This window comes from Labrus bergylta, chromosome 21 (assembly GCF_963930695.1).
Source record: "Labrus bergylta chromosome 21, fLabBer1.1, whole genome shotgun sequence".
Classification (NCBI taxonomy): domain Eukaryota; kingdom Metazoa; phylum Chordata; class Actinopteri; order Labriformes; family Labridae; genus Labrus; species Labrus bergylta.
The window spans coordinates 7932823-7959585 of NC_089215.1; the positions used below are offsets into that span (position 1 = coordinate 7932823).

The following is a 26763-nucleotide window of genomic DNA, read 5'->3' on the forward strand; positions in this document are numbered from 1 at the left end:
CGTCATCACACTTATTGCAGGTTTAACTCCCAGTCCCAACGCTATTTGGGGCATGTAATACCCCACTCTCTCTCCTCATAATTCCTGTCTGTCGTGCTCTAGCTTTCCTAACTAATAAAAGCATAAACGTCCAAAAACTAATCTTTAAAACAAATATATACATGCACATTCGATACAATCTTCAGATAAATGATTTTCTTCCTCTGTAACAAGAGCTGATGTTATGACCAAATGGTTTCACACAATGATTCAGCCACGTTGAGACTTAAAAAAATTCTATCGAATTAGAATCTGGAATCATATTAAAAAGCAGACTTGTGTAATTAATTTTAAAAAAAAAACATTATTGGTTTCCAGCTTTGTTTTGTGTTTCACTTTAAACCTTGCAATGAAACCATAGCCTTTTATATATATATATATATATATATATATATATATATATATATATATATATATATATTTATTTATTATTATTTTTTTTTTGTAATGTTGAAGCAATGCTTCTAACCACTCTGACAGTGGAAAACTTTCTCTTCAAGTCTGCTGTCAGGAAGATTTATTTTTGCTGCTGTCTATTACATGTACAAAGAGCAGGGCATGTTTTGTGAGAAAATCTTGCTGATTTTGAAGTGCTGATGTCTACAACCCACTATGACAGATCTCCCAGATACAGCTCTGTACTGGCCTCAGGCTTAAACATCATATGTCAGTCAGGCTCTGATATTTACTATATTATATTTAATTTTTGATTAATTGATTGATCTTTGCAGTTCACGTAATAATACATGTTTGCCCTTTTTGTCTGATAGCCCCCTTACTTCTGCCTCACAGCTTCACCCCACAGTCTATAGTTTCCCCAGAGCTCAGACTTGGCTCTTCAGAGAGCTGCCAACCCCAACAAAGGTGTGATTGCCTACCAGAGCGTCACATCTCCTGCTCATAGCACTGCTGATACACAGTGACATTTCAGGGTCCTTTACTCAACTCAGTTTTATTTATTCAGTCTTGCTGGAAAATCCAAAGTTGCCCACAAAGCAGGGATGTGAAAAAAAGTGTTTGTGTTGTTTTACAGGGCCACTGACAAAAGAAATAGAGTCAGAGATCACAAGAAGTCCAGCATCAAACACCAGGAGGCCGGCAGACAAAAATCTGGGACCCATGCTGCCAATCACTAAAGAGATCCTGCGGGACTTCTACACGCCGTTCAATGAGAAATTGGCCAAAGTGCTGCACAATGACTCTTTCCTCTGGGACTCTCAACTCTGAAAAACCCTCCTCCCCTTAACTTCAGTAGAAAGAAACCACTGATGTGTCAGTCAGCCCCTTCCTTTGAGTTTCATCTCTCTCAAGTGCCCATGAAAATCAACGTTTTTTATTTAAATTATTTTTTAAGTTATAAAAGCAGAGGTGAAATCAAAGACAGAAAATAGCACAAGAGAGTGTGGATTTGTGATCTGTGTGTGTGTGCGTGTAGTTTGTCTGAGTGAAAGAGAGAATGCATTGTTGGAAAATCTTGATTGTTCTTTTTCCTTTGTGAACAGATGTAAAATATTAAATAGTGAATTTAAAGATATTAAAAATGAGTCCTGTTCTGTCTTTTAAGTTCAGTGTGATTAATTAAAAGATAGGCAGCCTCACAGACCTGAAAAGATTAGACATGCTGTAGGACACACTGTAGTTCTTTTATTCTTTCTGTCCAACACAGCTGGAATATCTCCAAGCAGATAAAAGCCTTGATCATAATTCAGTCTCCTTTCAGGACAAACTCTCTCATCAGCGCAAGAATTTAGTTATCCAACATTGCCCTCTACTGGAAAGCCTGCGTAATTGCAACCTTATCCTATTGTTTAAAGTGGCCATGTACAGGCACAGACTAGAGGCAACTAATGGATTAAGTGCCTGTCTTTAAGCACACATTTAAGACATTAAGGTGCTATAGTTTAGAAGTTCAAATTTGACAAGTTTAAAAGGACTTCAACAGGACATTTTAAACAAGTGTGTTTGTTTCTGTAGTCGATTGATTCAGTAAACTGAAAGGGCAGCACTTAATCTGATCAATCTCTGAAAATGATTTCCTCTCATTTTCTTAAAAGAAAGCCACAAACACTTAAGAAGTACAGTTTAGTGGGGGCGCAGATGGCCTAGCGGTTAGGTTGCTCCCACCCAATGTACAGAGGGCTAAAGCCCAAGTTCAAGTCCTACCTGTGGCTCCTTTTCCGCATGCCAGTTCCCACTCTCTCTTAATTTCTTACTCTATCCACTGTCCTATCAAATAAAGGCTAAAAGGCCAAAAATAAATCTTAAAAAAAATGACAGATTATTAAAAAGTTGAACTAAAATGTGATTTGATGAAATTAATATTTATGTGCATTAATGAAGCAATGTGGTTGAAAACAACTGAAATTATCAATTAAATAAAAAAGAGGAATATGATACTGATTAACAAACTGTTTGAGCCTTAAGTTGAAACAGACCCCTTACAGACACCAGGGGGCAGGCAAGACATACGTTTTAAAGTTACAAATCTGACTTTGAAAGTCATTTAGAATGAAAGGAAACGGTTAAAAAAAATAACTTGCCTCAACAACATCCAGACAACCGAGTGTGCTTCAAACACACACAAAAAAATCTTCAATTCAATATCAGAAAAGGAGAGAAAATAAATCCACAATGCCTCTTTTTCACACTGCCTTCCTCCCTAGCCATAACACCAAGACAAACTGACCCAAATACCACTGGAAAATCTTTGAGAAAACCTGAAATCACACAGATACATTAAACAAAATGAGATCTCAGAAAGACCTTCTGTACAATCTTAAAATGCCAGCAGCTTTGACTGCTCCCTTCTTGTTGCAAATCAAGACAACCTGACTGAGATAAAAGCTGCTGCAAATCATTTGCATATTTTGTTTGGAGTTGGATGGTCCATCTGGCTGGCTGAAGAGGTTCCGCTTCAACAAGAGCCTCCAACCAACTTCAATTTCCTTGGAATTCACAAATATTATCAGAACGTCTTTCATCCTCGTCTGTGCTGTATCAGGCTACAGGGACTGGAAGAAAAAGTGGACAACTACTGCCTCGGAGAAAACTCGAGACACATTTTGATCACACATTTAGCCCATGATCCTGCCCTGCACATTTCTTTGCTTTGCATCTGTGCTGCAGTTTTGGCCTTAGTATCCCAAAATAGGTTGTCATGGAAAAATAAATTCTTAACTAAATTTAAGCTGTCTGTGAAACAAAAGAAACATAAATTTAACCATCTTATGCAGAGCTGATTTTGATTTAATGACAAAAATGTTAGTATTTGGCTGCAGGCTTTGACCAAGTCATTTACCGCAAGGTTCAACCTCAACATAGTAAAGACTGGAGAGTAATGAAGCCTATGAAATGCTTCTTGAGCAGCAGGAAACGCTTCAAGCAGCAAGTGGGTGCACTGTACTGTATAAAGTGTTTAAACTAAGAGTGCCAAGAAGGATAGTTTGGCAAAGTGCAACTACACCTCATACTACAGTATAAAAGAAGATCTAGCATCTTAAGTGAGCTCAACACTTTCCCTCAACAAACATCTTCAAGATAGATTAGTCTAAACCAAGTTATTCAACCTATATGCAACAACATGCTTAAACATTTGACAGCAGAAAATTAACTTGCAAACGTATTCAAATCAGATTACCATCAACACAAGAAAAATAGCTTCAGGCTTGAATTGAGTACTGTTGAGTGGGGCTGCAGATATTAACCATACCAGAAACTCAGAGGATTAAATTATGAAATGAGTGAATTGTCACCTGAAACCTTCATGATTTTCAACTTTCTTTTCAATGCTTGGCTGAATATTAAGTCTATTGGTCAATATAAAACAACAAGACTAGGGCTGTTTACATTTTACTGTTTACACTCAGTGAGTCAGTGACTTGCATGAATTCCTCATAATGCAACCAAACCAAAGTAGAGGTCAAATATTCAGTAGAAAATTGACTGCCTATAAAAATGTCTTTATGTATAAGTGAACATTGAGGTATGAATTAGCAGCTAGCAGATAAACAACAGTAAAGATACAAACATAGCACTAATTTCAACAAGCTAACCAAGCACAGAAAATTAAAAATAAATAAATAAATAAATAAATAAATAAATAAATAAATAAATAAATAAATAAATAAATAAATAAATAAATAAATAAATAAAAGGAAGAAAATTAAACTCACCATTCTGAAGTGATTCTCTAAGTTGTATCCAGCATCTCAACAACAATAAATCCTTTGAGAACCGAGTTTTATCGATTATGGAGCAGACAAAAATACACTGGGTTCAGTTGAGACAGCTTAGCTTAATTGCTTAATGGCACCAACACCTGAACAGGTGAAAACAGAGGGAGAAGTGGCCAAAAAGTCACATTTTCAAACGGTCTTAAAGCGACACGCACTATTCATTGACTGCTATGATAATGGCTAATATAGAAGAAGACAAACCAGAAATGGTGGTGTACTGGCAGTTTAAGTAGACATCTTCTCAGGGCTGCAAAATGTGTGTTGGACATAATGGGCTATCTTCAATTTGCCATTAATGAATGAGCTGAGGTAAGTTTTTTTTAGCCTACTGGAATGAGCCACATGGCTGCACTGGTGAATGTTGGAGTCCATCTCTTAGCCTATCATAAAATGTCTTAAGCCTATTTTAAAATGTAGGCTACAACATTTGTTTTTATATGTGGTTAAAAATAGCCCCAGACAAATTAACTATGAACTCTCTTTAATGTGATAACTTGAGAAAACTACAGAAAATAAGTAATTTGGCATAAAAATCTTGATGTCAAACATCTTCTTAGTATGTTTGATACATTTTTTACATGCCGAGTAGGGCCTACATCAAACAGGCAGGACAATTCTTGAGGTATTATAGATTTTATCAGAGGGACAAAAAACTATGGTCCGCTAACTATGGATGTAGGGGTTTCTAAATGGCGACCCAGGGACCAACACGTAAATAGGTGTACAAACAGAGTCATAAGACTCACATTTGCTAAACACAGTTTTGACTGGTGATGCTAATGACCAAAAATATCCTCCAGCAATGAGTTGGCTACCTCCATGTGAATTGTAGGCTACTTGTTGATGGATAGACCTTCCCCGCATTTTAGGCCAAATTCATTGGATTCACAAGAGGATGTTGGCCCCAGCTTGAAAAACGTTGTCTCATGGTTGGTTTATTCTGTCACGAGGGTTGAAACAAGGACTTAGCATCTCTCTCTGCAACATCTTTCAACTTTTTCCCTCTTCCTCGGTGTAAATATTCCCAATGTGAGATTAAACTGAATCATTTTCTTTATAGTGTGGGACTCTAAGGATCTGGTCTGTTCTCATTCGTCTTTACATTTTTGTCCCAAATGAAAGAATTTTGACCATCACAAATAGGGTAGGAAATTCTGTCAAGACCACCAACAAAGTGTCTGTCTAAGTTTAAAATCCCTCCTCATATGATGCTCTTAAACAAACTCTGGCTGAAAATGAAAAAAATCCTCTTTTCAAACACAGCTCTGTGTCTCCCTGTTTTCAATGATTAATGGAGTGTTTTTTGAGATAACAAGAAAGAAAAAAATTGGATAAACAACTTATGCAACAAACATTTGCAATCCATCATGCTGATTGAGTACTCTGATAGTCTGCCAGTTATATTTGAAGAGGCTGTGTGAGGCTCGGTCATGCCCACTGATGATGAGGGAGCCAGGAATTCAAGACACACAACGATCTTCAAGAAAAACTGTAGTGCTGAATGAGTTGGAGAAAGTAAGAAATATAGTGATTACTATTCTTTGTATAATGCACAATAATCCAAAAGTAACTGACTGAGAAGTTTCAAGTTGTGTTCAGCTCTCTTTCCGGACATTTGTGGGATATTAAGGTTTCAGCACAAAACATCTGTTTGTGATATACAATGCTATGCAGTTTTTATCTCTTTTGGACACATATTGCAGAAATAAAAATGGTCTCTGAAAAGGAGTGATTACAGTTTGCCCTGCTTACTTTTTCACACAGTGTACTAAGTTAAGCTAGGTTGCTATTTTAAAGGCATTATCTAGCTAAGAGTTTATTTTTTAGGTTGTGGGCGATCTTGTACTCGCATGTCATACCTCAAAACTTAACTTAACTTTTTTAAAACGTCTCAAAAGCTCAAGAACTTCTTTTTATGGCTGTTTGGACTCAAATTGTCTGTCCGAATGGTTCTGATTAGTGTTGACGACTCTCCAAATTGTTGAATTTATTGATTCCATTACTTTTTATCAGACCAATACCCTTAGCAGTGGAGGATATGCCAAACCAGATGTTTCTTCTTTGTTTTTTCCCATCCTCCCAGTCATCCACTTATGCCCTTGCTGTCATGTCATTGCTCAACAAGGGCTCAATGGATCTGAGGCTGTTGCTCTGAATTAGCTCTCACCTCAGAGTGCAGCCAAGCATTTCCCCACAGGGACAGTTCTGAATTCTAATGTGGTTACATGTGTGCATGGTCTCCCAGCAGCTAAACTGCCAGATGTCCTTCAGGGTGACTGTCTTCACCGTATCACAGCTGTATCATAATCTGATGATGTATGGAAGAAATCTTTGGTGGTTTCAGAATAGATCATTTTTATTTTGTCATCGGTGTATCGTCAGTTTATCCTCCATAGTGATTGTGAAACAAGACAGAACAAGTAAATGTTTGTACAGGAATAAAAGCAACGTATAATGAATTTGATTGTGCTCATACCAAAAGTCAAGCTACCATTATGAACACTTCAAATTCAAATCTGTCATTGTTATTGGATAGAAACATCTGGTTTGTTTCGGTCACATCCAGCTGGAATCTGTCCCATCCGCGCTAAATGTGGACAAAGAATGAGAGGTGCAGGTGTTCAGGAAGGGAGCACTTTCAAGGAGGAAGCTGAGGGCGACTGTGCCGGGATCCAGGCCGCCAGGCGGGTAGTAAAACTGACATTTTTTTTCAGAAAAACTTGTTGTCTCTATGATAAATAGATAAAGAGCTTTTTCAACATCCAAGGTCTCCAAGGAAGAGACTTTGTCAGAGACCTCTCCAAACCACAAACAACAGTAAATAATCCTAAATTGTATGAATATGACAGGCGCAATAGTTTCTGCAGAGTCATACATTACTGTTAGAAGTGGACAGAGCCAATGCAGAAAGTAGAAAAGCATAAAAGTAGTTTGAAGCCAGTGTAAAAGCCAGATGTTCAAAGTACTTTTTGTCCCTACTGATTTAGATCAACAACTCCCAGTGCACTTTAAAAAAATGACTACACATACAGCAGTAAAAACATCTGCTTATAATTCTGCAATACTTGTGTTTACTGGTGTTTTAATACAAGAAGAAGCTGTCAATGATAATACTTAAATATGGAGTTATTAACCTTTTAAGAAATTGTTATTTTGATCCCCAAGATAGGACTTTGGTTAAGTTGGAGTTGATATGGCAAAGTCTTTTTTTTTTTTTTTTTGCAAAACAAGCTTATTTATGCATCGAGCAGAAAAATAGCAACATTAGAATTCCTATAAAGTCATGTTTTTTGGCCATCTGAAGAGCGTATGTCCAATGTTCATTCATCTATTGCTTTGCTTTGTCTGTCCTGTCTGACTCTTTAACAGCTAATGGCTCTGTAGCATTCACCAACTAACAGCTAACTTTGTCTGAAGCCTGGTGCGTACGGCATACAGTTGTTTTTTTCCATATATATAATTTATAAATTGAATTGATTATACAACATCAGTTATTCATGCTTTTTTTATTTGATTTATTAAGGAAAAAGAGGAAAGTTTCAGGCCTGTGGGTGAAGCTGGCTTCCATATCATTCTCATCTTGGCATCCACTATGAGGTAAGGATGTTCCTTCTGACTTATTTCCCTATTAATTAAACAGAAGTTTAAATTCAGTATAGTCAAGTCGCCTGGGGAAAGAAAAGAATGATAGACAAAGCACAGGGGCCTGTCAAACTTGAGCAGAAATGTATTTAACACGGTGCAGTTTATTACATATTTAAAACAATTCATCAAATTCCTCCTTGCAGGTTAATGTCCATATGACCTTTTTTAAAAGATTTACTTTTGGGCCTTTTTGCACCTTTATTGAAGAGACTGGACAATGGAAAGAGTCTGAAATTAGGGAGAGAGAGAGAGGGAAAGGACCCACGGGGCGGATTTGAACCCGGGCCAACCTATTTGAGGACTGCAGCCTCTGTACTGTATGTGGTGCATGCAATTTAATGTCTGTCCTGATTTACGTATTGCTCAGGTCAAAATCATTTACGGCAGTTTACTTGCGATCCCACGAGATACCATCAGTCCCCTGTGCTGGTGGCCCCTGACCTTCTGGTTCAGAGACGACCAACTCTATCACTGAGCCACAGCCGCCCCTAGTTTCACATAATCTCATCTCAATAATCTCATCTACCTCTATTTAAGTCATCAATACTGTACTTTGAGAGTTTCTTTGTAACGTGGTTTGATACTTTTACTTTCAAAATCAAGTTCAAGCAGAGAAGAAAGCTTGACATCTTTCTCTTTACTGACAAAGCCAATCACGATTGATGATGACGTCCAGTAAGTATACAAGGCAAACATAAACTGACACAGCCCTCAAGACTCAAAGCAAACTGCTCTGCATGTGTATCTAGCCTAGCAAAATGACCATCACCATATATTTCAGTTTCCATGGACACCGAAGAAATATTGCTAAGATGAAACACCAGCCTTTTACCTTCTCTTCTTATCATCACATTAATGCTAACAGCTAAAATTAAGCACACAGTTTGGAGGGGTATCCAACCAGAACTAAGCAGAAAAATATGTGTTTTTCTTGTGTGTGTAAAAACTAACATAACATTGAAATTAATGCGAGGTGACGGGCCATTCAAGCCTCCAAACCAAACTCTAGGAAGAAAAGTGCAACTGGCTCTAATTCCTTATTCCTCTTGTCGATTAGATTTACGGTACCAACATTAAATTTGAACATTGACAGCACCAATGTCATCCTTGTAGGAAAATCCAGTGCGGACCTGTCTTTCACTTTAAGGTGAGACAAGATTTAGTTTGCAAATTCAGCGTCCCTGCCTGCCTGAATATCAATAATGCCAGGAGTTCATCCATTATAAATGGTGTATGCTTTAGAATAGAGGATCCAAGGTTGTAACTTGATACGTTTTGGATAAATTAAAGTGTCACATTACTTTCAAAGGACATAAATAAGTAAATGAATAAATATGGGATTGATCCTGCTAACCTGTGTCTTTTTGTCCTCAATGAACTCCTAACATCAGAATTCATTAGAAATATTGGCTACTAGCCACTTTGACACACCCAAGATTTTATTTGATGGATGAACACAAAATGAGTTTGCATGCATACATTTTAGTCTGTGTACATGCATATTATGAGCGCATACACATTAATCATCTTTGCACAATCAAAAAGAAAAAAATCTCTTGCTCCAATAATTAAGAAATGTTTCAAAATCAAAGTTGAAGTACTGTGATTGTTTTGCATCGTTTTGCATGTCTCACTCTGTTGATAATTACATGAATTTTTTTCCTGGGAAAGCTTAAACTTGCCATGTCCTGCTGAATAGTGCCAGTACAATACCTTTACATTATTATTCCCACCCTCAGTTTCTGTCACCAGAGTCCCTTTTCATCAATTACAAGGTGCCAAAGCAGCAGCAGGGAGGTATTTTTCAGTGAGCCTCTAACCTGTCACTCAAGGCTCTGACGTCCAATTAATGAGAATTCAGCCAGGGACACCCCCACCCCCTTTAAGAGATTAAAGAAGGAGGCAGAAGCCATCACTCTCTCCACCTTGGGTGCTCCTCACTGAGGAAGACAGCTTTTGTCACAACATCCCTGCCTTAAGCTGCTTGGCTACACAGTGTGATAAATGACAGTTTGATAAGCCAGTTTCAGACTGTGGCAGGTATTTTAATGCAGACATTCTGGCTCACGGAGCAAATTTGGGAAATCATGTCATGCCTAAATTAATTTGGACGGTCTTATAAACTTCTTACCGACAACATTCACATCCTATGAAAGCACTTTGTGTAGTTGAAAACTAGCAGCAAATGGAAGCTAAATGTTGTATGTTCTAAAGTTAGGTTGCTTTATTAAGAATCGCTCAATCAGGATCAACTCTTTTGGCCAGGTATGTTTACACTTACAAGGAATTTAACTCTGGTAAACTGTGCATTCTATGTAAGCATAAAATATTAAAGCAACATTATGGAGGAATTCGGTTTGGTACGCTTTGTCACCAACCAAAGGTCACCGAGTGCAATTGCACTATCCTAAAACACACGCATATTGACTTAGCCAGCTAGGCGTTGGACTTGAAGCAAACTGTTTTACCGGGCTGGTGTATGAACAAGTGCCGTAAAGCCATATTAGAAAACCATGGCCCGCTGCCAAAGTTACATAGTGCTTTAAACAGGTGACCATGGCTATCTTTGGAAGTGGAACAGACACCATTCTCTCTGTTGAAATGTATTCTACTGTTTGATCTACATTGAAACTACTATTTTAAGATGGAAAAGTAACATATTTTTGGTTTATAAAATAAACAAATGAATATGTATAAGGGTACATTAATCAATTAGTGCAGTGGTGAGGAGTGCAAAGGAAGCTGAATTAAACATGATAATTAATTATTTAACCCAGGTGCGTCCATTTACATGAGGAAGATAGGTGCAAAAATGTCATTACTGTTTTACGAGTCCTCGTGCAAAATCCCAAAGGTGCTTTAATCTTTTTAGCGCAATGAGTATGGTTATACCTGATGATCATGCTAAATCCTGTATTATTATAATAATTGCAACATATTTTTAAGGTCCAGTGCCAATTGGAAATGTTGTCTGCAATGCCCAATTTACTATTTGACAGTTATGGATTGTGTTAAATAAGTTAAACAGTTAAGGAAAGATTGTGGTTGATGTTAATTCCAGGTCTTTCGTTGGAAGTAAGCTCTGCAGTCCTGCATTAAAGCCAATGCATGAAAGTCAGCTGACTTCACTCACTCTCACTTTAGTTTCTTCCTGGTTACAAAAGGAGGAACACTATTTCATTGGTTTGTTACCATATCTTACTGGTTCTATGGGCTGTTTCCCTGTTAACTTGACTAAGTGGTTTCCATTGCCCAAACCTTAGAGGCTCTTGTACTCTTTCTGTACATTAAGACAATGCCAAAGAAGTCTGACTTAAATGGTTATAAGGGGCATTTTGAAAGTTGGATTAAAAAAAAACTCAAAGGGCTTGTTGAAACTTAAAAATCCCTTAAAAGGATCTTGGATAAGTGTTTAAAATCCTCTCTGAGATGCTCTGGTAACAGTTAATGTATATATAATATAGCTTTCCTGCCATTGCAGCATTATAAACCTTGGGCAGAATAAAGAAAGTGAAAGCAGTTTGAACAGGAATGGTTTAAGATTGGATGGCTTTTGATTCAAGCAAACTTCCTTTAACCTCCAAAAAAAGGAGCTGCATTAAAGAGCCATTCAGTCCTCATTGTCAGTGTCCTTAAGCCACAGTTTAGTGCAGCACAGCCAAAATCTTTTTCATGACTGTCTTTAATCGTTGGTGAACCGATGTTTTTTGTTCTGGTTTGTCTTGGACATCATTTACCATGCACAAAAGTAGTCAGTCCTGTAATGTCAACCCTGTTTCCAGAGGCGTTAGAGAAACCTGACACACCGAGAGTAACGGTTGTTTAAAGGTGTTCAGGAGGAGGAGGGTTTTGTGTCTAAAAGCCTTTGAGGTAAAATGCTAAAGCTCTCTTGGCCGCCTTCTGTGTCTCATCCCTCCTTCCGTTTCCTCCCTCCTTCTTCCTTTCAGACAGTTTAACATGGGTGTAGTCTGGATAAAGAGTGGGCGACCAGAGAATGACTGCCTAGCTGGCAAAAGACTGTGCCAGCCAGCCGTGCATAGACTCTTCCTGCCTCCAACTGTCCGCCTACTTCAGATCATGTTCTTCTGTGATTAGCCTGCAGCCTCGGCCACCATTCAGGAGCTCGCTCACTCTCAGGTGTGATTTCCATACAATTTTAGTCTCTACGCCTTTTCACATCAGTTAAGTGTAATGAACCAGTGCTTTTAAATTGGGCAGCGTCCAGGCGGAGCACCAGGCTTGTTAAGGGATTATTATTTTTGCCTTAGTTTGCCTCAGGTCGATGAAATGTCAGAAGGTGTTCTTATTAGTTGTGCGAATACTCCATGTAATCCCCACTTCTTCTTATTATTATGACTAAATCTTTTAAGCCCAAGGCGAGACATTTCTATGCTTAGCAATAACTCCAAATGCTTCTTAAATGCCAGCGATAACACATTGTAATGAAACCTTTTATCTTTTTTTTTTGGTTTTAAATAATCTTTGTAGCTGACAAAATGTGGTTTTAATCATGAGTGTGTCAGTTTGACGGCTGCCTTTTGGATTCAATATTTTCTTCTTATGAAAGCAAGGCTCCATCAGCTGATGTGGCTGTAATTATGTGCATGTGAGAAAAAGAGAGAGTGAGAAAATAAAAGGGACTTATGAGAAACAGAGCGGTGATGTGATGAACTGTGACACACGGAGGAACATGCATGGACCTTCCTGGGAGTTTGTGCCATTAAATTAATGCTTAAATTACTGCAGAGTCCAAACACGCCTTGCCTAAAGAGCCTAAGTTAATAGGGAAGCTTAGAGCAGAGCTGAGCTTCGCAAAGGCATATCATGTTTAGTTATCTTGTATTCAAACACTGTTAGTGCTCCTTTACCAACTCTAACAGCTCTACACCAAGTTGAATTAAACTGATTAAACTGAAAATGATACATGACTGCTTCTGTCTGTATGCGATTACACATTGTGTGCCAGTATACATTTCTACTTGGATCAGTAAACTCTTCTCCCTTTTGACGTATTGCAAACTGGTTAATATGTGTTTAAAGCTCCTGTGTGGAGTTTTTAAGTGGTGATGAAACGGCCTGAAATTAACACTGATGTCTTTTTACGGCCTATGAACTCAAAGTAGACAAACAGCATCAAGATTGATCATTTCCTTAAAATGACTTTTGGTGCCTGAAACCGCTATTGTGGGGTAGGTGTCAGAAGAAGTAATTACATGAGGCTAAAACAGCTTTTATTTGCATTTTCCATGACAAAGATTCTCGATGAGTGCTGCATATCACAGTTTAAACAAATCAGGATTGGGGTTGATGGCCAAGCGGACGGCCCAGGATCAAATCCAACCTGTGGCTTCTTTCCTGAATGTCATTCTGCACTCTGTCTTCCCAATTTTGTGATTCTATCCACTGTCCTGTCTCTCCATTAAAGGCATAAAAGCCCCAAAATAAATCTTAAAGTAACAAAAAACAAAACCGGATTATATTTTTTCTTTAAAAAAAAAAACCCACAACGTACTAGTACAGGACAACACCAGCAAAGAGATAATAGGTACCACTTTGCCCACAGTGGTCGACAAAATCAACACAAACAGAAAGTTCCTAACAGGAGCTTTAAGTCGAAGAATTGATTCCCCAACATGCAAGTTAAAACTTTTCTCTGGTCCAAACTGCGCCTGCTCCAGACAAAGTGGGAGGAGATGTAGCTGAAAGCAGATGAATGTGTCAGTGTATTGTTTCCCAGTGAGGTTTATATTCCTATTTCACTTCGACCAACACCAATAAACTGACTCTGCTTTGTGTCAGCAGCCAGGACTGGTTTAAATCTAAGAGGAAAAAAATAACTTTTTTTTTGTGACCTGCCAGCATCTAAATGAGAAAACTGTGCCGTCTGTCTCCCTGCCTCTTCCCTCTCCTCTCCCTCATCTCCTTCTCTCTGTGTTTCTCCCTCCCTCACTGCATTTTTCCCAGGCTGAGGCGTCCATGGACCCTCTGGCTCCACTGCTTTCGTCAGGGACTTGGAGCGCTCTAAGAACTTTTTGAACTCTCCATGTTGGAGTGAGAAGGCAGAGGAAGGGAAGCAGTTGATGGGACGCAGCCCAGCAGCAGCAGCAGGCTCCTCTGGAGACGCCATCGGGACTCTAAGCTGGAGATAATCCCCCCTGGGGTCATGACAAGCCAGCTCCTCAGACTCCTAACCCCCCTGGCTCTGCTGGGACTCCTCTTGGGGCTTGCAGACCTCAGCCACGACTCTGCCATAGAGGATGAGGATTATTATATGCAGGAGATGCTGACAAGAGATCAGTACAACCAGGTGCAAATTCTGGAGAAGCCTGTGGCCTCGATTCCTGACAGGCATGAGCGCCCGAGCCAAAACTCGGGAAAGAAAGTGCCCAAGGGAAAGGCAGAGAGCAGCAGGCAGCTGGATAAGGATGCAAAATCAGGTAAATGCAATGACATCAATATCAGTTATTGTTGCTTTTCTTTTAGTTTCAGTAGAACTGAAAAAATCTTTCACAAAAGCATGTTATATCATTGATTGATTGTATTTTATTTATGTGTCATGAACACAAAGTGCCCAAACCTCATGGGTTTATAAGACACCAGAAACTTCAGTTGCGGTGGTTCAACATTTCATAACATTACTAAGTTGCATGTTCCTTCAACAGCTCAGTCTGAAATAGTCTATTCTGTTTTTCTCCCAGGCTTTGCAAATCAAATCTGCTACAAAAGTAGGTTCCTCTTCTAAAGCACAACTCCAGTTTTTTATAATCATCTAACCAGAAGAATTCAACTTTAATGGAAGACATTTTTCTTTAAAGTACATCCCTTATGTCGTCATAGATGGGACAGTAAAACAGAGACTGAATCTCATTTTATAAATGTGAGGGGTAATCCATAATGTTGTTTAGAAGTCATTGGTCTGACAGCTGAGGTTTGTGTGGCTGTAATAAAAGCCAAGTAAACTTTTGAAGTGACCTTGTGAGTCTCTGTTGGCACTGGATGAAAGTGTCTGGCTTGTCATTTAAGCTTTGATGTTTTTTGATAATATACACATGGCGGAGTTGTAATTACGAAAACAATACGGTACGCTTTGAAGTAAAAGGGTTTTAATTAAGATTTTCGGAATAATAACACCTAGTTCTGTGACTTTTCCTATCAGCTGATGTCTTTCAAGTGAAATGTGTTTACAAAAAAAATGCCCAAAGATAAAAGTTTGAAGTAGGGGGCTTGTTCTAAGAATGTTTCTGTTTTTTGGGTTTGTTTTTTTTTCAAAATGTGCACGACCTTTGTACTTTAGCTGTTTGATGAGTACAAACAGACAGTTTGAGGTTTCCAGGTGCAGCTTGAAGAACAAAAAAAAAACAACTGAAATCATCAAAAAAAAGAAGAAATGACGACAAAGAAAATCCTCCGAGTTAGCCGTCCTCCTCAATCATACACATTACTCAGAGCCATGTTTCAGTGTGGCTTCTGCACAACAGCAGGATTAACAGCCTCACACAGCAGAGGTCAGGACTGCATTACATGTAAGAGCCAGAACACGTGAAATCCTCGTTTCACCAATGTACAGCTCAGAGCTCACCGTTGTGGGACTCTCTGCACATGCAGTAACAGGTCTGTAGGTATGTTTGCCATCCCGCCAGGTGATTGGAGGACAGTAACAGGCGTGAGGGATTTGGTTGGTTGGTGGCAGATAATTCAGAGCAGCTGTGTCGACAGTGACCTCATGTATTAGGCATCTGGATACACGTGTCTCTGCAGGGATACCTGCTGTAGGTGGGAAGAGAAGAGGGATATGATAACAATGTGGCATGAAAGACACTGCTACTCTTTGATGTGTGTTTTTTCTCAACATAACACTGCATCATACACAAGATAAATAACGGTTCTTTAACCATTCCAACTGCATAGACTTCTAACTTCTAAGTTAGACTGTTTATGATTTCAGGTAATGATAGAACAATACCCTTAATCAAAGGCTGAACTTAACTAAATTTTATCATAGACCTAGTATTTAATTTGATCACATTTCAGTTGCGTGTTTTCTGGCTTTTATGATCAACAAAAAGCTTAAAAGAAAAGTATTTTTAGACTGTAAGCAACTACTTTTTCAACAAAGTTGAGCATTAGGCGCTAGGTGTTTTAGTATTGTTTACAGGAGGTGGTCGAATTAGACACAAATAGGCTGATTGAGATAGAGACTATACATCATAAATGCAATGGTAGGCCAGTATTTGCTTGACTATATGGACGTTTCGCTTGCAAGTTAAGCATTACAACTTTAACAGGGGATGCTGTTTAAAACGTGTGTTAATAGCTCCTTCAGCTACACAAGTGGCCAATAAATGAATAAAATAAATAAACGCAGGGGGGAAAATTCAATGCATGCAGGTACTGTAAAGTAGAGCTGAAGTGCTATTTGGTAAGATATTATCAAACTCATAGCATGGCTGTTGTTTGATGGAAAAATAGCTATGATAGCTAAAAACATATAATTCTGGCTTCAATGGTCCAAATTAGTGGGGTGGCATAGATCTCAGAGGGGGGCTCATCTTAGAGGGTTTGTCAGCTCTAAGGTTTATCAAAATGAAATTTGCACACAACAAGGGTGTGGAGGCCTTTTCTGTTGGGATTTAATCAATGAAAGAAAATGAAATTGATGTTAATTTTTGACAGTAATGTATTTTTTTTCCCCTTGTGGGTCTTTTGGCATGGGGCTCAGCTTTCTTGGATACAATAGAGGGGGGGTTATTGTAATTCAATTAAAATTTGAATATGAATTCTGATTTTATGGCCAAAAAATATGGTTTTGAGACCTAGTTAATCTCCATTTAAGAACTTTTGCAGTGAAAACTTATTACATCAATCTTGTAATTATTTAGAGAACATGTTGAAGATCCTTTTCTTTTTTTAGTTGTTTTTACTCCTTAAAGATGTTTTATTGAAGTCAAATGATTGCTTGTGATTATTATGCCATAACTTTTTTAATTAACCTGACATTGCCTTCAGCTAAGCTCAAACCTTACCAACGTCTGAATGGTCTTCCTTTATATCTCTTTGTGTCCGTTTGCTGAACCACTTACTGTATGGAGCCATGAGACAAGGATAAAGACTCTCAGATGTAAGAAGGATTGTTATCACATGTGGCCTTTTCTAACCTGACACTCTGTCAAATAAAAAGCACACACTCCACTTCCATCTTCAGTTGCTGCAATGTGACCCCTCTGCCCCCATCATGCCTCTTGTACAGAGTATTTCTGAACCTTGAGATTCTGTCGCTGTATTAAAGAAAAGTGGTGCAAATTGATCGTCTGGGTCTGTGAGAAATGTTGTAATAAAGTGCAAGGATTACAAGAGTCAAAAAAAAAAAATCCAAAGTATTGTGTGCAGAGATTGTCTCTTGGTTGAGTCCCCAGCCTTGAATCTATGCACATGTGCAAAACTGATTCCAGCCAAAGCGTCTTTTTTTTTGTCTGTCAACTCCATTGATTTTCCCTCCATACGTTGACAACAAAGAATCAGCAGCTTTAAATGTGATTTGACCTGCCAAAGCCCCTTTTAAAAGTCAATAAAAGATTCATATCTGTTTCATAATCAAGAGTTTTTTTTTTCCCTCAGTGAAAACTGCCAACAAAAAGACTGAGAAGACCAAGAAGAGCACCCTGAAAACCTCAAACAGCATCCCAGAAGCAGAAGGACGATTCAACCCGATAAAAGAGGGTGAGTGAACAGCCAGTGCCGCTCTCTCACTTGTTACGGGAAATTCATGATCTCATGAAAATTCATCCTTCCTTCAGTGTGCAGGGATCATTTCTCTTCTTTCCCGGGAGGGGGACAAAAGGACTAAACTTTCTCAAAGATGACATGTATTTTGGAAAGCAGAAGACTTTTGAGGCAGTATATTTGCCCTGAGAGAAAAGGTCTGGCAAAAACAAACATGTTCTCAGAAGTGGAGTCGAGCCACATGGGCAGGAATGTCATCTTTACCCACAAAGCATTTTGTTTTGTTTCCATGGATCACCGAGTATCTGCTAAACTAAAGCTAGGATGCCCCTGTAGCCTTCCTGTCATGTTGATGACAGATTAAACTCGCTCCACTGAAAGCATGATTCAGTGAAGAACACTTGTTATTTGACCTCAGATTTGCACAGCTCTAAACCGCTGATATAGCCTTTATTTGACGTATTGACACAGTGTAAGACATTTCTAGCATAACAAGAAGCTGTATTGAATAACGCCGGGAGGTTATGAGTGTTTTCCAGCTGTGGATTTATGTGTTTATGTTAAAGCTGTTGTAAGGAACCTACCTAGACAGACCGAAGAGGTTGTCATTTGTAATTTGGCACATGGGAATAGGAGCAGAAAGTTGGACAACCTCACATGTTGGAAAATGGGAACTCCATGCTGACACGGCTGGCATAGAGAAGCCCACAGAGTCAAAATCTGGAAGGCTAAAAGCTCCCAAAAATCATGTTTTCATGGCTGTAACTGTGACTCAACACCAGTCTGTTTTAAAATTCTGTTTCAGCGTCGCCTGGTAGCTGCTGATTTAACATGGTCAAACTTTACAGGCTTTACAAGTCATGCACTTTTTATATACCAAAAAGGATGTCAATGAACTAATCCAGGTTTAGATTAACTTCAGAGCATGCCACATCCACAAATACCAAAACTAAAAGGAAGTCATCTAAATGGACTTTAATGGCTTTTAAAGTTTGATCCACCAGATGTTTCAACAGCTCATTCATGATTCCCATCAGACGCAGATGAACCGTGTTGAAACAAGACGCTTTGGTTCAGATTATCACAGCTTTAAAGACTGAAAAGGTTGATGGTGAAAAATAGGGCTTCATGGTATTGGAAAAAACGGATCCTGTGATAAAAAAAAAATTCAGTGATATTTATTGAAGCTATATAGAAGCGCGAGTCCTGCTTGCTGTGTTGTTGGCAGATCCTCCACACACACACACACACACAAACACACACAGAGAACTAGAGAGAAAACAGGTGAAGCATCATGTTTTTCATGAATTTTACAAATACAGTTGTGTTTTGGGATTGTCTTGTATACATGTCCAAGAATGATCAAAGTTGCTTTTCATTTGTTTGACCAGCCCAGTGATGAGTCACTGGGCTGCTCACCATCTTTAGTGCCTGTGACTTACACCACACTTCACCATGTGTCATGCAGGTGTAGCTGCTAGAAGTAAACACTCCCCTGTGCAGGTGTCCGGCCCATTTACGGTTTGTTTATGTCAACAGCATGAACCAGCAGGATTTACTGCTGAAATCAGGAATCAAGTGAGTCAAGTGATTTTGGCTGTAGATAAGTTATCAAAAAAAAATTGTCCTCTATCAAACAAAAAAAAAAGTAGCACCATGATGCAAACACCAACAATTCTTCAGAATAAGTAATCAATGACTAAATGGAACAATTGCCATTTTTGCCTCCAGAAAGCTGCTGTTAAGCAAAAGTTCCCTGAGCTTGCTTTAATATTTCAGATGTACAGGACATTGTGCTCACCAAAGGGCCAAGATCTTTGCTTGAATCTTTGCATTATGAATATAGAATGCTGATGATGTATGTGATGCATAATTTGATCCCAGCAGTAAATTTGAACCTCAGCAGTATTGTTAGTTGCACAGATAACTGTGTGCTAGTCCTTGACTGTCTTTGTGCTCATTTCTTTTTGACATAAGTACTGAAGCCAAATGCTGTGTTCCTGTGTGTCCCTTTGCAATGAGTAGCATGCAGATGTTGATAATGATTCAGGGCTTTTCACCACAGCAAGCCAGCTTGTTTTTTTGTCCTGCTACCCTTGATCCTGGGGGGTGCTTGAAGGGCCCGGTTGTCCCTAATGTTTTGTTATCGCTCCGTACAGAAAGCCTGCAGACCAACAGTGCGTGTTTGATTCCAAAAAGTTTCATAGGTATTTCAACTCCTGTTTTATTTCTGTATAGAGTTACTGTGCGTGCGTCTCTCACCGGTCTCACCTGTGGCTTCGCTGCTGGCTCATTAGATTACATTTTATGCTTCAGGTTTACAGCAGCATTTAATTTGGTCTCAAGCTATGTTTTCCTTAAGCACCAAACATAAATTATCTCATGCATGTGTGGATATTGGATGGAGATCATCTTAGTGTCTGGATTTTCAGAAAGTCCTGGAGCATGTGATTGACGTTCTGCAGCGTCCCAGAGATTTAAGGCAGCTGGAACACTTATTCAATGTGAAGCCAGCTTCCTTTATGGATCAAATATAAACTGAACTGCAGAACTTGATGTCAAACTTCACGTTTATATCCTTTAAAAAGCTAATTTTGCTGTATTTCATGTGCTTGTTTCTTTTCTGGGTATTCAGTTGTGAAGGCAGTTGGCTATAAGACAGGGACATGTGCAGCATATGCTGCAGACAGAGGCCTAGTTGGAAAATCTTGCTCTAAATTTCCATCATTGTGAGCAAGGTAGTCTGCAAATAGCTAAAACTGACCCAAAAAGCTGTAAGGCATGAAGAATACACATATGGACTGTGATTGGTCCGTTCAGTTATTTATTGATACACTTATGTGAACGAGGAGCCAATCTTGCATAGATTGCTATGTGGTGAAAACATTCTCATTTTTCTGCAATCACTTAAAGATGGGCATTTGTTCAAATCGTCTGAGCTCCCTTCAGCTGCAAATAAAAAACCAAACATTTTAAAGTTATGTGCAGCTTTCTCTTTTTAAGACTGTGTTTTTCCAGAGTGAAAGCAGAGCGCCCTGAGCACGGCTGCCAGACACTTTCTGTGGCCTCGGTGGGTGTAGTTGAATAACTGGCATGCTCAAGGAGTTAATTACAAGACGATTAGTCATATTGAGTGCTGTTAATTGCCATCATCAGCACAGCAGAGGAGCTATAAAGGCACTTATGCATATAGATAACTCGTCCTCTGGTTTGGACGGTGGGGGAAACCTGCATGGTATAAATCTCAATTCAATTCATTCTGAGGATCATCAAATATCAGTTAGAAATTCAGTTTGAAAAGGTTTCATTAAATATTGATCATAACCTTCATCTAGAAAGCAACTTAACGGTAATTTGTAGGTATTTATAAATGTTTTATATAATAGGAACACATTATGCAGATTCTGTTTATAGTGTATTAGTATATCCATTATTAGGTCCCAGAAGTGCTTTTTATAATAGATTTTTTTTTAAAAAGGTAAATAAGCAAAAGGGTTAACTTAGTACTGCAAGATGAAAAAAACACATTGTAATATTTCTTTACAGAATTACTCTGCTCCTATCACAGAAAACATTTAGATAAGTTTGATTCACATCACATCATGTCTGCATGACTTAACATGGAGCCATACTGTAACACATGCCCACAGCAAGAGATCAAGGTCACACACTGCTCACTGCATCACAGCTCCCCCCATTAACACATACAGAACTGTGCATCTGTGCATTAGCTCCACTACTTTCATATGTCACAGATTTCCAGTCACTTGACTCATCTTTGGGAGTGCTATGTATCTAGTAGAAACCGGTCTGAGAAGAGATTCATCCAAATGAGGTCAAAGTGATGTCATCAGAGTTAATTCACTTGGGTTTGGAGACTTCAAGAACAGAATATTAGCATGACAAACAAATAAGACAGAGTCTTTAAAAGGCAGGGTGGATTAAAAAAATGATGTCATTAGGTTGCATGAAGGGAAACTAGGATCCAATATTTGGAAACTTTACCTGCACAGACTAAAAATCAGGACATCTACAGCTCAGGTTAAAACTTTTATTGACTTTTTGGTGTTCTGAGGAAACTTGAGGAATCCTTGAATGTCGTCAAGGATCAAATCATTTTCTTTGATTACTCCATTGTTTTCTCTTTCAGTATCTGTTAGTTGGACTTGCAGCATAATCTTCAAGTCTAGAATGCACTTTATTGTATCAGCGTTCAGAGGGCATGCATATATTAAATGCAAGTTATCTGCAATATGAGAACAAAGATACTAGTGAACAAACCATGGGTTAACTACCGTGACACTATTTGGATTCATAAAGAAACAAATTAAGTCTTCATTATTGATTAACAGTTCAAAAATCTTGTCTATTATTTGAATGAAATTATACAGCCATCTATTGATACCTTTGAATATGTTTGACAGCATTTTGAAATGTCTCTTTTTCTCCCTTTGATAATGTTGTTCTAGTCATTTCAATAATTTAATCATACATTCAGGGCGAAGCTAGATGGCTGTGAAAAGTGTGCCAAAATGACAAAACAGAAGCGCTCACAGTGTAAACTCATTAATCACCTATGAAGTTTGACGCATTATGAAACTCATAACAGTTTAGTCATCACTGCCACTAGCATGCTGTTGGATTTAATTGAATTTATATAAGTTCCTTATGAAGTCAGGTTTGACAGGATATGACAAAATGGGTTGTTCATGCACTGACGCTCATTTCAATTCATTTGTCTGCTTTCAAGATCAAAGTGTAAGGCGGTAACAGCAGGTGAAGAAATCAGCTGTGAAAAAGATGCTTTCAAAGAAACAAATTCCTTCATTGTTGTTTCGTTTTGGTGCAAATCGGTGATATTTGGTTGCTAGCATAACAACCACATTCTACTTTGATTTAGACATTTCACAATGTTTTGATTTCATTAGGTTTGATTTATAGATCGCCTTGGTAACAAACAAAAAAAACGTAGATGCTGCCTGGACTGCTTCACACGTTTGAGCTCACGGTGCAAAGTCTGAAGTGCTCATTACTTTTGAGTCCAGCTATTAGCAAATGCATGCTCCCTGACTCGGGAGCCATATTGTGCAGTAAGCAGTACAACACATGATTCATAACATCACCATCACAAGCTAATTCATCATTCTCCTTACCCTAGAATGCCCTCCCATGGGACTGGAGACTTTGAAGATTGATGACTTCCAGCTTCACGCTTCAACCACGAAACGCTATGGCCTCGGTGCACACAGAGGTCGTCTTAACATTCAGGTATGTAAAGTGAAGTGTTGGCGTAGCTTGGGAACACTTACCAGAAATGTTTGGGCTTGCATTATGTCCTGGGCAATCTGACCTTTCTTTTGAAGCTTTGGAGTCATGTGTTTCCAAAAAAGGAGCAATGCAATAGAAGATTGATGGAAACATAGCATCTTTTGATTTCAGGATCAATATGAGGACATATTTAAGGTCTATGGAAAGACGCCTGCCCAGATAAGTCAACAAGGATCACATGATTTCCCTGATTCAAACATTGACAACATGGATATGGTCACATTGAAGTCACCCATTGGTATTCTGAAAATGTGATATGAAGCCCAATGATGGCAGTCGCCATATTGGAAATGCTATCTCTCACTAACTTTTGATCAATAAAGAAACGGGCAAAGAACTTTAATTGAAGCCGACCTTACGTTTCCCGGTAAATGGCTACAAAGGCCCTCCTGTCAGTCAACTCAACTACAACAGATTTTATGAAAATGTATGCTTAACTCCTTATGAAATCAAAATGAATACGCTATGAAGAGAATTCACCCCCATACAGTTTATATGTATGAAGAAATTTGCCATTGAGACCAAAACCATCTTTTGTACGAGGTTGGAAACAGGTTTATTTCTGCTGTGAAAACAAGCATTTTAATATTGGACCTTATGGGGATTCTTTGCCTTTTGCTGCCAACTAAAAGTGAACAATAGAGGAACTGCATTTTTTGTTTTCACTTTCACATTGGTTTCATTTTTCAACCCTAAAAATTGCCACTTGGCTTCAACTTAACACCCTTAAGGTAACACATTAGAGAAAGTAAAAGTGTCTCCATCAAACAAGGGGCACATCCCCAGACCTAATAAAAAGGATTGGCATCTGTTAGAAGAGCTATTTCCTGTTAGTGCAAGCTGTTCTTTGAGGTTATTAGCCTGCATACGGTCCACAGCTTTATCTTCATCTTTTGAAGGGTGAACTGCTCTGACTCCAACTGCACAATTAATGAAACACACACACACACACACACACACATGCTCTTAATTCTCTCAAGACGGCGAGGTATTATGTTACAGGAAACAAGCGAAACAAAGGATTTGTTGTGTGTGCGAGTGTCTGTCAGGGATCATAGAGGGGGAAAAAAAGATAACGTCCAATCTGGAGAACAATTATCTGTATATCAGTAGAGACACATAGAAAACAGATGTTGCCTGTTGTATCAGGCGTGTTGCCCAGTCAGCTTGGTTAATTTCCACTTTTGTAGCTGCTACAGTTTGTTTAGTTTCCAGACACCAACTGTTCTGTGATAATTTTCTTTCTTTTGATCATAAAAGTTGAAAGAAAACAGGGATTAATGAAGGTCACATCCCCTCATTGTAAAAATGCAACAGAATGTACAAAATTGTAAAACATATTCCCGTCCTGCAGCAAAACACATATATTCAATTATGAGTCTTGAGTGCCAATTTTCTTTCATTCACTGAGCAATTCATTAAAGGTGCTTCATCTGCACCTGGATGCTGATTGGCACCAAAAAGTAATCTCTTGTTCCGTGGCCAAAGCGTCCTCATATTTCATTGGAATCTGAAAACATGTTTTTGAGATCTTCTACGTACTGACAATCAAAGCAGACATAGAACAGACCCTCCTTGGCAGAAGTTGTTGTTGTTCTACATCTCACAAAACATTTTTTTTTTTGTTTTGCATTCATAGCTCAAGGAGTACGTCATTAGTGGCAATTTCTTATGGTTGGAAGCATTGACTGTATCATTTAGATGATTTTTATAGTTTGACCCATGTCCGATCTGTTAACATGGACGAGGCAAAGTTAATGACTTATACTGTGTTCAGTAGGGGAGTGCTCCAAATGTTTTGGCTTCACTTTTGAGGAGCTGTTGTGTCATCCATTTTTATATACAGGCTATAGCATAGTTGATTAATTTACATTCATTTATTGCCTTTCTCAAAGCCCCATTCTGCACCAAAAAAATCCAACTGTGTGCTTTAAGAAACACACTATGGTTTTGAATTTAAAACTAAAGTAGTACACACTCAGTCGTACATCATTTTGTGCCTCTAATGGATGTACAGAAACTCTACAATGATTTCACCCCAAGTCCATCCTTATTTACATAATGTGCCTTTAATTTATCTTTGAAGTGAGATTATGTTAATGTGGTTTTAGATCTCTAGATAATGAGCCGGTCAATGTCAAGCACATGTGTTGTCCTTCAAATACACTCTAAAGATACACATATCAGAGTGACTGTTTAATCAGTATGTACAGTGCAGTGTGTCATCATACTGTAATGTTTATGTTTGGATGAAAAAGATGTACAGTGTGTCCTCTCAGCATATGACAGTTCACACAGATTAGCTTCAAACTAACAGAGCCAGCTGCCACAGGTTTAATGCAGTGTAGAGTTAATGTACTATGATTATACATTTTCAGCTGTTGAATGAACAAATGCTGACACACATATTTTTTTATATTTATAAGAGTGCAAATTTAGATTTTCAGAGGATTAAATGGAAACTTCTGAGCCTCTTCTTCTCCTCTGTCAACATCTAACAGTATTTAAGCTTTAACAAAAAGCTGATATGAGTGTTTTGCACCGAACATGGACTGTTTGTTAGTGTTTCTACTTAGACATCAAGAGTAAAAATGCTGCTCCATAAGACTGTTTGGTGGCCTGCAGGCTGGCCTTTATGAAGACGACCTCTATGACGGGGCCTGGTGCGCTGGGAGAGATGACCCACTGCAGTGGTTTGAGGTGGATGCCAGGAGGCTGACAAAGTTCACAGGGGTCGTCACTCAAGGCAGGAGCTCCCTCTGGTCGTGAGTATGAACCCTGCACACATGCACAGAGTGAATGCAGCTGGGAGAGGATGAGGATTCTTTTTTCAGGTCAAGCATACTGGAAAAGGATTGATTTTTTTGTGCCCAAAATGTTGGTTGAGACAGTAACTTTTACTGAACATTAAAAGAAACATCTCACACCTTTAACTTAATACAGAACACATGGATGTAATTAATATCTTTTGGCAAAGATTTTAAAATGGAATTTTGTGAAGAAATTGTTCAAGGGATTACATGCAGCATTGTACGAACCTTTTTTTAAACTAAATATATGACCGACAGTCCTCATTACAAAAGGATTTGCAACAACAAAGACATAAAATGAAGAAAATGTGTAAAAATGATTTTGACTGATGCTCTTCTTTCCACCACATTGAACTTTCATGGAAAAATTGACAAATTCCATTGCTTTATGATAAAGTCATGTCGCTCTGTAACTATCTAAAAACCAAACAAAGAAAATGGCCAAAAATCAATTCAGTTATGGCACAAGTACACACGCGCTTATGATTGTTCCAGCAATATTAATTACTGGATTTTTCTTTAAACCCATCTGGGAAATTTGACTTCTCAAATATATACAAAACAAGGTTTTCAATTCCATCCACATGGATCTCAACCTTGAACTGAGCTTGCTCTTTTCTGTTTTCAGTTTGGGGATTAAAGGTCCCATATTATGCTTTTTCTGGTTTTATATGCTCTTTAGTGTGTTTTCCAAGTGTCCTGTGCATGTTTAGGCACATCTATGTGCAAAAATTCAAAGTCCGCGGAAACGCGGCTTCTCCTACCTCCTCCTGTTAGCTGTAGCATAAGCTGCATGTAACGCTCGGTTCTAGCCCCCCTCGATAAAAACTTGTCAGTCCAACGTCATTGTCAGTGTGAGATCACTGATCTAAGCCCGTTGGCTCGTTGTGGCAAGCCCTGCAGCTCATGTTGAAATTTCCGAGTGCTGAGCAACTGACGAATAACGACAGAGTGGATCGGCAGACCAATCAGAGCAGACTTGGCCC

At 38.6% G+C, this 26763-nt stretch overlaps 2 protein-coding genes across 2 annotated transcripts in view; both read left to right on the plus strand.

Annotated features, from left to right (window-relative positions):
- Positions 1 to 1602, plus strand: part of LOC109992196 (carbohydrate sulfotransferase 15) — a 42343-nt gene extending 40741 nt beyond the window's left edge. The window contains exon 8 of the mRNA XM_020644721.3: positions 1073 to 1602. Within this exon, the coding sequence (XP_020500377.2) occupies positions 1073 to 1266 (194 nt within the window). The 3' untranslated portion in view covers positions 1267 to 1602. The remainder of the gene's footprint in view (positions 1 to 1072) is intronic.
- A 10320-nt stretch (positions 1603 to 11922) lies between these two features.
- The window catches only part of cpxm2 (carboxypeptidase X (M14 family), member 2), a 30718-nt gene continuing 15877 nt past the window's right edge, over positions 11923 to 26763 (plus strand). The window contains exons 1-5 of the mRNA XM_065949923.1: positions 11923 to 12056; positions 13884 to 14356; positions 17535 to 17636; positions 22798 to 22907; positions 25593 to 25732. Of these exons, the coding sequence (XP_065805995.1) occupies positions 14083 to 14356; positions 17535 to 17636; positions 22798 to 22907; positions 25593 to 25732 (626 nt within the window). The 5' untranslated portion in view covers positions 11923 to 12056; positions 13884 to 14082. The remainder of the gene's footprint in view (positions 12057 to 13883; positions 14357 to 17534; positions 17637 to 22797; positions 22908 to 25592; positions 25733 to 26763) is intronic.